Below are 12,404 nucleotides of genomic sequence, written 5' to 3' on the forward strand. Positions count from 1 at the left end.
AGTTTTCCCCTCTCCCGGCGCTGCTGCTTTGGCATGGTTCTCACGCCCGCTTGCGACCGCGCCAACCTCGCACCGCTCGCTCGCGCATTCGCTTGTTGTGTCACGTGCGCATCTCTTTGAATTTGACTGGGTGCCTCTTCAATTGCCAGTCTTTTCGCGGATGCAACGTCAGGGTCAATGTTTGGAAACGTCCAAGTGCCTCACTGAAAAGGCAATCGTTGTGCGGATATATGCTGCGGACAGCAGTGACAGTGACCACTCTGGCGACACAGTTGTGCAGCCTACTCAGGCAGTGTCTTCGCAGTAGGCCCAACACATGATTCAGTCCCTCAGGGACTTCGTTTCTGCCAAGGACCTTTCGCTCAGCCAGGTGAAGCCCGTATAGATGCTCTTGAAAAAGATGTGTAGCAGCTTTGCGTGGAGACAAAGCTGACCAGCTATGGTTTCTTCGCTGCAAATGAGTAGTATTACGACCTTGCTTTCATGCGAATGAAATGGTCTAAGCTCTGTTTCGTCTTTTTTTTTTTCGCAACCCGCTTATGACAATTATCGGTTACAACGATGGGATTTCCTTGGCAGTTGGATATTGTTATAAGTGGACTAGACTGTGTAACTTTTTTATGTGCAGCGGAAAGCTCACATTTTCATTGCAAAGTTTTTCGCCAGTTTCCCGCCTTTTCCTGCGTGTTTTTGGACACCGCCATTTAAACACATGTACATCATCGATACTCCCATGCGTGTCACGAAGCAGAAATCCTGCCGTTGGACGGCTTTTTCTCGCACTTCCGGCAAGAAGCGTCGTTTGCTTAGCGTCAGCACCTTTGGTTAGTGCTTCATGCAGCGTGCTGACACGCTATTGTGTTCATCTATATCTTTTTTACTCTATTACCATGCTTCTTGTTAAGGCGTGCTCACGGTAGGCAGACACGACGACGGCACGACGACGACACGACGGCGATGCCGCGAACCCAGTTGGCAGACCGCGATGGCAATGCCGACACAAACAAGTTGGCCCATCAAAAGACCGTGTAGTGGGACTGGCTCACCGACCGAAGACGCCGGCAAAACCAGTCAGCCGGAGGAATCAATATCAACAAGGAACCAAGATCTGCCAAAGTTTTTAGCATAAAGCGCAAGTACGGCAAGCACTATCCCGCAGTGCGAAATCGCAGTCGCAGATAGGCACACTTTTGCGATCGCTTGTTCTGCTCCGAAACAGTGCAGTTGCCAGTGATCAGCTAAGGTGGGGGCTGCAGGGAACCCTACTGCGCAAGCGCCATTCAATAACTTCAGTTTACTAGTCAGGAATTCTTGAAACCAAATAGGAAACATTGACGTTACATGAAGGGAGGGTAGCTATCTAGTATACAAGTTTTTTCCCCTCCTGGCTCTGGAATCAGGTGGAACAGCAGAATGAACAGCATAAGGATGCGATCTAAGTGGGACAGGATGAGGAGGCACAGCATCCTGTCTCGCTTTCTTTCATGTCCCGTCTGTGTGCCGTTTGTTCTGCCACTCGAAATGCATGAACCGGCCTCGCTCACCACCGCTGTCCGGGTGCAGATTGTGCACCTCTGTTCACCCGAAGGACTGCACACAAGACGAGAGGGCACTTACTGAAAATGTGAACGCCCTGTTGGGGCACAGCGGTCTAAATCGTCACTCCCACTCGGTCAGTGTGGCGGGTTTGAATTCTGGCAGGGTCTTGTTTTTTCTTTTTCTGGGGTGGTTTTTCAAGAGGCATGGTTTGCATCTCATACATGAATTCAAATCTGAACTTTTTGATTGAACTGTGGAACTACCATATCAAACGTCAATACATCGTTGAAGTCATTGGCACGATTAGTTCAGTTTTGAACTCGTGCTTTGTATACAGAAAAATTCAATTGTTCTCTCAGAGGAAGAAATATTTATTGTGTATTTCGCGAAATTGGTATGTCTTTATATAGATTACATATAGTTTTCTTCCATCCACTCAAAAAAGACACAAGGTATAGCTTTGGGGCTGGGGGAATGTAGGGCTGCGGCCGGCAACCAAACCTTCCACACATCGCAACTGCCAGTACTGAGCATGTAAAAAAATGAACGAACAGCCTTTATAGAGAGAAAAAGGCCTCTAGGAGATAAGAGAACGAGCGCGGGTGGATTAATTGCTTTGTGCGATCAAATGCAGGGTAGAACAAAGGGGCAGGCTCGGCCCCAAAACTCGCACTACTCTTCCGAAACCACTCGCATATAGGTTACGATGTACTCATCTAGTTGATAAATGCAGGGCCGCGTAGAAGTTTCCGGGGAAATAGATTCAGGGGAGATCGATTCAGGGGAGATCGATTGCACGATGCACGCTAGAAAGGAACGGCCCTGCACTGTATCGTGCAACATTTCGGCTGCTTTTTTTTGTTACGGTTATACATCTTTACAACTGATCAGAATAACGGAGGGGAATGCCACTACTGCCTGTGTACGCATGTGCATTGTGTCACTACTACACGACCAAGCTCGACATTGGCGCGAACGAGCGGCCAATTAAACATCATATAAACTGGCATCGGTTCGGAATGCATGTACGTGCTCACTTTAACCAATTTTGAGGCGATTCTTTAGTAAAAACGCTCACATATTTTAGACTCAAATACGTACCAACCCACGGCGTCACCACGTCTGCGTGGTGACTGACAGGGCCATTCTCTTTTCGCGCTATCTTTCGGCATGGTGCGGGAGCGCAAAAGTCCCGCCCCATTCCTTCTGCCAGCTTTCCCAGTCGAGTTGCGGTGTGCGTGATTCATAAGCAGGATGATAAAAATAAATACGGCGCAAATGGAGCTCAGAAAGTAAGACGGCCCCGTTCCAAAGCGATGCTTGTGGTGCAGAACTATTGCAGTAGCAGATGCGTGGAACTGGATGTTGTTGCAGACGTGATCAAGAAGTGAGGCATCATGGGCAAATCCGAGCGGAGCACTCGAAGAGGGCGAGCAGAAACACGAGACAAGGTGAAAACACACCGGGGCAAAAACGTGCTGTTTTGATTTGCAACAACTCCAGTAATACTCATTGCTTCAACAAAATTATTGAAGGACGTAATTACTAGAACATTGATTCACCTAAAAATGTGAACACCCATGTATCGGCCAAGCCTCTTTCATGACCCCTTTAAGTTCCAATAAAATGCCTAACCCAGAATATAGCCCACTTCCTTATGGGTTGAAATGCCGAGTTTACTAAAAGACCCCAAGCATCGCCCACCTCTAAAAATTGCATTAGCTTTGAAACCTTCAAATGTTTGAGAAGCACCCGGGAAGCAGTACTGCCGCCCAAAGTATGAATGAGTAGCGCCATCCAGCGGCAGCCAGGAAAGTCAGATGATTTAAGCACTTCCAGTGCACGCTGCCCGCTGTAGCCAGTTGCGGCAGCACCTATCTTCAAATTTTCGCTATTTTATACCTTAGTTTTTCAAAAAAGCTACACGTAGGAGTGGTATATTTGTGTTCTCAGTGAGCTCAATCTATCGGTTTAGAGCAACTTGTATTTTGACTTCAGTGTCCCTTTGATTGCATAGATGCTCCCTCCCGCCGGGCTGCACGGGCCCATCTTTGGCGTCATCGACTGGGCAAACGGAGCTGTTTAAAACTACTCCCAACAGCCCCTGGCATGTGGTTGTGCTGCAGTGCTCCAGACAGCGGCTCTGGAATCAGGTAGAACAGTGGAACGAACAGCACAGTGATGGGATTTAAAGTGGGATAGGATGAGGAGGCGCACCATCCTGTCTCGCTTCTTTCATGTCCTGTCTATGTGCTGTTTGTTCTACCCCTCAAAATGCATTAACCGGCCTAGCTCACCACCACTGCCCGGGTGCAGATTGCGCGCCTCTGTTCACCTGAAGGACCGCACACAAGACGAGAGGGCACTTACTGCTCTGCGAGCCCCGGCGTATCTTGTCAAACTCCTGGCCGAACAAGTGGTCCTCGGGGTCTGTGGGGTCCACTGCAGCAGGGGGCTCAGCGAAGGGGTTCCAGTGGGGGTTGCTCTCCTGCGGGGACGGTGCCCGGCCTAGAGAGACCTCAAAGGGCGCCAGGAACTGGGAGGTCTCCTGCACAAACGGCCTGTGCGACCACCCGCGGCAGCACACAGGTCACTTCATGCTCTGCCCACCACCTCAGTGACAAAAAAACGAATCAGGTGTCAATTCAAGTTCAGTGGCAGTGGCATGTCCAGCATGATCACCACCATACACAAACACATGCGGTCAAGCATCTGAGAAGTCACAGCCTGCCATGAAAGCACAGCTCCTTGAACTAACATCCAACTACCAAGGTTCTCCCTGAGCTGCAACACACCTTAGGCACCACTGATGGTGGCGTTGCAGCACGGACAGTAAGTCCGTGCTGGAAGCTCCTTTCTTTCTTTCTTTCTTTCTTTTTTTTTTTTTTTTCAAACGACGGGAGGTTGGGGTGGTTATTCTTTCATGGATGTTGTCTATTGTAACTGTTGCTGCTGTTTCTGGCGGCAACAGGAAAAACACAACAGCAAACGATGTGACATGTGGCTGCACCACCTGGCGGCTATGAAGGAGTTTCAGCTGTTTTCAGCCCTCTGTCATTAGGGCCGGTGTTGCCCAAGTGTGGCCATGTCCCAATAAACAAAATGTTTCCTCAGGCCCACGCTATGTAGCAGTGGTAACACTCTGATTGGTGCACAGTAATGTTCTGATTCCACTTGGATGGGATAGATTCAGAATTCAATATTATTGCGCATCATACGACAGAAAAAATGACAAGCGTCAGGAACCACTAGTGGGCTAGTGAAAGTGATGTGAGACCTAACAAAGAGAAGAATGGCAGTGATGATGCGACACACTGTGTGCTCAGAAGATTCTGATATGCTTGTCCTGCATGTAACTCTCCCGCATAGCTTTGCAAATACGTGGAAAAGCCAACTAAACCACGCATACTGTGCAAAGAAGCTGGAAGGTTGTACAGTGTAGACCGCTTATAACATGTCACGAAAGCCGCAAAAATCCGCACTATAAGCGTTACCGCCCTGTAACCAAAACATGCGGGAATCCAACCACATCGCCATCTACCTCTCAAGTCATCCTATATTTATCATCACTCGAACGCACAGCACTTAAAGACGAAGGCACGGGTCTTATTTCGTATTATTTTTAACATCAGCCGCTGCGGCAGGGTCTTACACATGGCAAAAGTGCGGTCTTACAAACAGCGAGCGCGGCTTTAACTTGCGTTGTGTTTTGAAAGACCATGGCTGTATTTTTAGCGTCTATGAATAGATGCTGCAGGACATAATAAGAACACCAGTGGGATTTTTTTTTTTTTTTTTTGCCCCACCTTGTGTTCACGATGCCGAAGGCGGCTGCTTATCAGCGCAACGTACTGGTGGTGGAAATTTTCAGCTTCGCGCGGCTCGCTTGTTCGGAGAGGGAAAGAGCGGTGGCTAATCTGCACAACGTTCTAAAGCGTGAACCGCATGGAGCGATTTCTCGCAAAAACGTGCAGTGCACATCGCAGGCGCAGCGACACCGGTGTGGATACAACTGGCCTGGTTTGTGCGGTGCGGTAAGAGGCAGCAACATGGTGTCGGCACTGGCCGTGAAGTGGTGCAGGCAGCTCCAGCGACCCCTTGTGCCACTGAAATGCCGCACGAGGCGCAAGCGAAGATGATCATGCAAGAAAAGAGCTGATAATGTGGGCGAAAGGTGGAATTTAAACTGCCATCCACGCTCCTTGTGAAAGCGCCCATCAAAAAATACCGCAGTGGTAAGCCTAAACACCTCTGGCGCGGCTAGCCAGCTCGGAGCGCTTCGAATCTCCCGCCATTAGATGCGCGTTTCCCCATTGGCGCAAGTCATCATGTTGCTCCCACTGCCTCGCAAAGAAGCCACCGCGAGCGCGGAATCGTCGACATGAGCACGGGGGGGGGGGGGGGGGGGGCGGGGGGGGGGAGAGAGAGAGAGAGAGAGAGAGAGAAAAGCACGCACAATGCCAATGCGCACGATTAATAGAAACAACTTGCCGCGTGCAAATGGGGAGGGGGGTCGCTATCTTCCGAAGTGCATGAAACAAGGACAGTTGTGGTTATTACGTACACGCGAACTCAAGGGTGTTTTTTTCCCCCTCTGTGTCGAAGTTAGAGGAGAGCAAGGGGTGCGCGCTGCGTCAGGTGGCCAATTTAATTTTTTATTGTTTCTTTTGCTACCCTAAAACAATGCCCCAGCTGCGCCGGTCGATCAGCAGAGCCGCCGAAAAATTGCACTATAAACGGTATTGTGCTTCGGCCAACCGCATCCTAAGCGGTATGTTTATGCATTGAGTTCTATGGGAGGCAAACCGGTGGTCACAAAAACCCACGTTATATCCGGTCCCGCACTATAAGCGGTTACGTTATAAATGGTCCACACTGTATGTGCTCTGCGACAAAGCCACCAAGGTCTCTCTGGGTGCTTATACAGGGTGAACCCTTCCCTGCTCCGTGCTTCAGAAGCAGGCCTACAGCTTTGGGCATTACAAGCTCGCGGAATAAAGCAGCCATGTGAAGGGTGTGCTGCCTGATGCAGAAACCCATCATGCGTGAAATGGCACTATCGTTACAGGAGCGGGGTGGGGCACTTATACCTTGGCAACACAGTTTTGCTTGAAACTACGTAACATTCTCTGCGGATGGCGTTCTTCATTATCTCCTTGCACAGCTAAGCAGCTCTAAGTGAGCTGCACGGTCAGACCAATTAGCTGCTGAGGGAGATACATGAACAATGAGAAGCACCAGTAAAGAACTTTTTGAGATGTGGTTTCATGTCAACTGCAATGTAGTTTCACAGACACAATGTGCCAATACCGAGATTTCTTTATACAGTCGAGCCCACTTATATTGTTATAAACGGTATCATTATATCGGATATAACGATGAACAACTATGGTGCCGATCGCTTTTGCACGCGTTCTACGGGAAAATAAACCGCTTATTACAATGCTCCAGTGCCGCGATATCGGATATGACAATTGAATCCGGTTACAGTGTGCATCGAAAATGCGAGCTGCCGCCAGCTCTCTGCGACAAAACCGCACTGACGGCATGCGCCGCGATGCGCCTCGTATCCCGGCCACCCCTCAGAAAACGAGTCGACTGCGCTTACGAGGAAGTGAGAGGAGGAGGGAAGCAGTTTTCCTTCCGAATCTCCCTCCTGGCGCTACCGCTTTGGCCTCATCCCCGCGCCCGCTCACTTGCTCACGCTGCATGCACGTTCGCTTGTTGTATCACGTGCTGCGCACCGCTTTGAATTTGGCTGGGTGCCTTTTCAAACGCCTTTGTTTTTCCGCGGAAGGGATTTCAGAGCCTGTGTTTTGGAAACATCCGAGTGCATCACTGTTTCTTTGAAGAGGTGATCATTGTGTGTATACGTGCTGCGGACAGTAACAACTCCGATGACGTGATTGGGCAGCCTACTCAGGTAGCGTCTTAGCAGCAGGCCTAACGCATGATACAGTCCCTCAGGGTCTTCGTTTCTACCAAGGACCCTTTGCTCAGCTAGGTGAAGCACCTATAGATGCTCTTGAAAGAGATGTGCAGCAGCTTCGCGTGCAGTAAACAAAGCTGAGTAACTGGATTTTTTTCTGCAAATAAATAGTAGTACGACCTCACTTCCATGCGAATAAGATGTTTTGAGCTCTGTTTCAGCTTTTTCTTTCGCAACCCACTTACAACAATTATCGGTTATAACGATGGGATTTCCTTGGCACTTGGATATTGTTATAGGTGGACTAGACTGTAGCAGTGCTCCCTTATCAATAGCTCTGTCATTGTTACAGATATAGAAATACCGAATACCGAAAACCACACAAGATTCACCAGTAATAAAGATTGGATGCTTATTAGAACCAGCCATAAGCTACAAATGCCAGTTTAATGTTAGCTAAATTAAGATGCAATGCAGCATGCTAAAATGACCATCAATACAAATACAATTCCACGCCTAAGAAACACAGAAATGACTAATACAACAATAAAAGAAAATCGGCAGGGGAGACAAGACTGTCAGTTTTTGTCTACCTTGCCCAATGCCCTCTTTTTTTTTTCTTTTTCAGGATACCTCTCCAAATGGTGTACTAGACAAGCACCATATCAGAAGATTCTAACATGCCCTCATTTCTTATGCACACACGATTTGTCAAAAAAAAAAAAAAAAAAAAGAAAGAAAAAAAAAAAAGAAAAGAAAGAAGTGGTGCAAAAATTATCAGCAGAGGGTCCAGTGTTTCTGGAAGCCACAACATTGCTTTTTGTTAAGACAGCTCTTCACCCCTCCTGTATCAATATACAGCCAGCAACCCTCGATTCAAACCGAAAAAATAGAGAGAGAGAGAGAGGGGGGGGGGGGAAAGAAAAAGTTCTGCCAGCAAGTGCCACGAAACAAAATTCCTTTCAATGCAAAAAAAAAAAAAAAAAAAAAAAAAAGAGACCCACTGAGCAGTAAATCAACAGCTCTTTTTCCCCCAGTGTTGGGGCAAAGTTGTTATCTGCACCTGTTTTTTCATGGCCTCCACATAAAAATAGACAGCTTGTTCCCCACTGTGAAGCATTCCGGATCCTTACACACACCTGCACACTGCATGGGGCCAGACCGTGGAATCTGACAACACGCTAGTGAGCACGGCTGCAGTGCAATGCTGATAACAACAGAGACGGCTGTTCGTGGAATTTCAGTTTGTACTTGATTCTAATTTTGGGGCACTTTTTCTGGGAAAAAAGGTGCATGTCAGCGTCAAGTAAATTTGGTAACCGTTTAAGAAGAGCTTGATTGGCAGGCTACTCCATGGCAAGCAGAACTAATGCTACTTCTCCGTTAAGCACTGACTCAACAGAAAATGTCAGTGAATGGCAGCCCATGAAAATAGCAGCAGCCGTAAGAGGTCTCAACAACGCCTATCACTTGGGCGGCGGGACTCACTTGACAAAGGCTGAGGTGTCGCTGACATTGCGGCGATGGTGGCTCCTCTGGCTCGGTGTGGGCGACGAGGGTGGGGGAGTCGTCAGGACAGGCGGCAGGCACTCGGAAGATGCCCCCAACACTGGCTGGCCCATACTCGTGCCGTCCGCAGAGGTGTTAGGAGCCTGGAACCTGCACACGGCCGGCAGCAGCACACCGTGAACAGCACTCCCACAACAGCTACCCTTTCACAGGTTGCGCAGCACTCTGTACCGCTTGGCATTCAAAAATTGGGTCGAGGTGAAAAGAAGGGGCCAATCCCCCTCTGTGAGCTTATTTTGAGACAAGGCGAAAAGGTGGACGCTATGCTGACGGGCCAATTTTCGGACCACTGCTCTCATTTTTAACCAGACCGCTACTAAAATACAAACAAAATTTGGTTATTCTAGTGCAGCTGTGTATGAAGTTATGCCACCCACAATGAAAAAATGCGTGTGGCAGCTCGGAAAAACTATTTAAAAATGCGATACCCATTTTTTTTCCCCTTTGTAGGTAGCCTCAGGTGAGCCTATAGTACAAGACAAGGGTAAGCAGTTGCTGTTTTGTGCTTTTGTTAACACCACCACCATCCTTTAGGAACTTACTTTGTTTTCAGTGTATTTTACAAATTGAATTTTTTTTAAAAAGCTCTAAGGCCGGAATTGAAATGATACCTACCTTGTCTCATGTCTTACAAAAGTTTAGTTCAGAAAACACAGAAAACAAGTTTTGTCAAAGCTGCATGAAAATGGCAAGTCCCCTAAATGTTGGGTAGGAAAAAAATAAAAATTTTGAAAAAAAAAAAAAAATCATGCTCAAGATTTGAAAGCACGTTTAACTTCTGGGGTGTTCGTGATTGATCGAAGGACCCCGCGACACGTTAGACCTCCCCTTTCCACTCTACGCTGCTCCCAAGCAAATGCCACCAGCCTCCTTTTCTGTGCTCTGGAGCTGTTGAGTGCCAATCCGTGTACTCTTGAGGTGCTTACTCTCGTTGCTTTTGGAACATGCTTTGCCTGAACAGCATAAACAGAGCAGAATAGTCCCACTGCATTAAATTCGAAGGCCACATTGAATAGTCCTAGATAGCCCACAGTGCACACAGCTACACCAGAAGTGCTGAACAGCAGGAGGTTCAACTGGTCTGCTTGGTGCAAAGCTACCTTCTTAGTGCGACACTGAAGCAGCGCTGAAACACGCCTACACCCTTTGCAGCATGCTGAGGCTAGGGAGCAAGGAACCCTAACGTCGAGACTAATGGCGAATTCCATTGGGAGAACAGGAGCAAGTGGAGCGAGCAGCCAGAGCAGCACACGGGAGTAACGGGGACGTGAGCTTTCGTTCCGCGAATGAAACATTAGCGCTGCTCCGGGAGCAGTGAAAAGAGGGGGAGGGCGTGATGTCCAGAGTCATGTGACCAAACTTTTCCCGCTCTCGCTTCCCGGAGCATTTCGCGCGCTTGTGTTGTCCGCACGCTGTTCCTCGCCAGTTTTGCCAGATACGTGCCGGTGGTTTTGTGTCTGCTTTCCGCATGGCAACGAATGAAGAAGCCAGGCGGATGTTCATGTCCATGATAGGGTCACCATCGTATCTCCCAAAAATTAGCTGCGAATGATAACACCATCCGCCGTCTTTTCCAGATACGACTCTACCTTCGGTCGCTGCTCCGGCGGGGTGAACAGGTGCTCGAACATAAACTCATGCAATGTCAAATCGTCGTCGTAGTCGCTGCTGCTGTCCAATGATAAGTTTGCGCTTGAATCTGTGGTGCTTTCATCATCTAAAAGTAGCAGCATCGTCCAGACGGCCGCGCTTAGCTGCTGCCGTACGCACTGAGTGACTATCGCGGCTGCTGGATTCCGCCATTTTTCCTCCGCCACCTGGAGATAAAGCCAGAAATGACGTAAAAGAGGTCATGTGACTTCCTCGGCGTTCCCTGTTACTCCGCCACTGACGACGGAGCACCGAGAACTGCTCTCGGCTGCTCTCGGCGCCAAAAAAGTGCTCCTCCTCGACCAATGAAACACAACGCCCCTGCTCCTGCCCGACCACTGGAAGACGCCAGAACTCGCGAGAGCACTTTGGGTGCAGTTAAAAGTGCTCCTGTTCGCCCAATGGAAAGCGCTACAATTCTTGCAATAAAAAGGTTTGGATTTGTTCGTTTTGCTGTCATTCCTTATTTCCACCACATTTTGCAGTCCCGCAAGCCAAAATAAAGGTATTAAACAGTAACTAGCATAAAAGAGCCCCCACTGTACAGAGAAGCCACGAGGAGCCACAGAAAGCATACATGAAATGCCCTACAGCCTTTCCTCATTAAATTACTTTGACAAGCTCTTCACTATTAATGAAAATTTAGCGAGATCCAACAGCTGTGTGGAGTGCACGAGTCTGGTATAGAAGATTTCTTGCACAGCTAGTTCAGATTTAAAGTATAAGTGCAACTGAAATAGTACGTGGATTATTTTTATTGTAAATGCTCACGGCTCTACTTTTCCATAATTTTACATGAAACCAAGTTCCTGCCTCAGCGAAATAATTATGTTTTGGTGCGTTTGACCCTGCAGAATTCACGCAAGATTTCACAGGGCTTGTCCCAATCAGTTATGGAATTGATACTAAACTCCAGATACCTCAAAACTACTAGACGCCATTTTGTCACTGTGTCACTTAACTCTACCAATTTTATAAATTATATTTAAAGACAGCCAGAAAAAGAACTGGGATTATGGAAATTATTGGCAAGCTATGCTAGTAGGCCTGTCATGCCTTGTCCATCAGGCATCCAATTTTATGCAACTCAGCACGGCTCTGTGGCCAGCGGCACCAGTTTCTACCCATAAGATTAGTGCCGTCTAAACTCCGGCAATGGTTGTGACCCCTAAGTGAGCAGAGTGCAAGAAAGGCTCGCTGGTGCCACTGACCCTTGCTGTCCAGCCAGCACCACAGCCGCCGTCGCCAAGGTCGACGCTGGCGGCACAAAGGAGGAACCGCCCACAGCCACGGGCCCGTTGGCTGCTGCGGCCGAGAAGGGCACCTGGTCTGCCCCCCCGGGGTAGGGCGCCCCCCCATTGCTGCCCTGGGGCGTGGTGGCTGCGCCGGCGAAGCCCTCGGCGGCCGCGTAGGGCGTGAAGAAGGCCTCCAGGGAGCTTGAGCCCAGCTTGGGGCCCGGCTGGCTGGGCTGGCTGGGCGTGGTGATGGCCGAGGAAGGGGCCGACGCAGACGCCTGGGGGGGCGGGGGAAGCAGGCCCGGCTTGGCCCCAAACGGTGTCGTCGCTGCACACGGGCTCCGCTCGTAGTCTGCACAGGAGGAGGGGGCAGAGAGGAGAAAATGGGGAAGAAACGGTTAGGACCCAGTTTTCGTCCAGTTTTAGGACCCACTTTTTGTCCTTTAGTGTGCTCAGAGAGGAAATTCAACTGACATCCGCTT

At 49.0% G+C, this 12,404-nt stretch overlaps 1 protein-coding gene across 2 annotated transcripts in view; it reads right to left on the reverse strand.

The window, feature by feature from the left end:
* Nak (Numb-associated kinase) overlaps nucleotides 1–12,404 on the reverse strand; it is a 65,366-nt gene that overhangs the window by 17,739 nt on the left and 35,223 nt on the right. For both annotated transcript variants that reach the window (XM_077672333.1, XM_077672337.1), the window contains exons 12-14: nucleotides 11,899–12,274; nucleotides 8,957–9,127; nucleotides 3,910–4,100 (exon numbers count right to left, since the gene is read on the reverse strand). In XM_077672333.1, the coding sequence (XP_077528459.1) occupies nucleotides 3,910–4,100; nucleotides 8,957–9,127; nucleotides 11,899–12,274 (738 nt within the window). The remainder of the gene's footprint in view (nucleotides 1–3,909; nucleotides 4,101–8,956; nucleotides 9,128–11,898; nucleotides 12,275–12,404) is intronic.

The sequence above is a fragment of the Haemaphysalis longicornis genome, unplaced genomic scaffold (genome assembly GCF_048455015.1).
Source record: "Haemaphysalis longicornis isolate Haplotype H1 unplaced genomic scaffold, Haemaphysalis longicornis Haplotype H1 scaffold_1, whole genome shotgun sequence".
NCBI lineage: Eukaryota > Metazoa > Arthropoda > Arachnida > Ixodida > Ixodidae > Haemaphysalis > Haemaphysalis longicornis.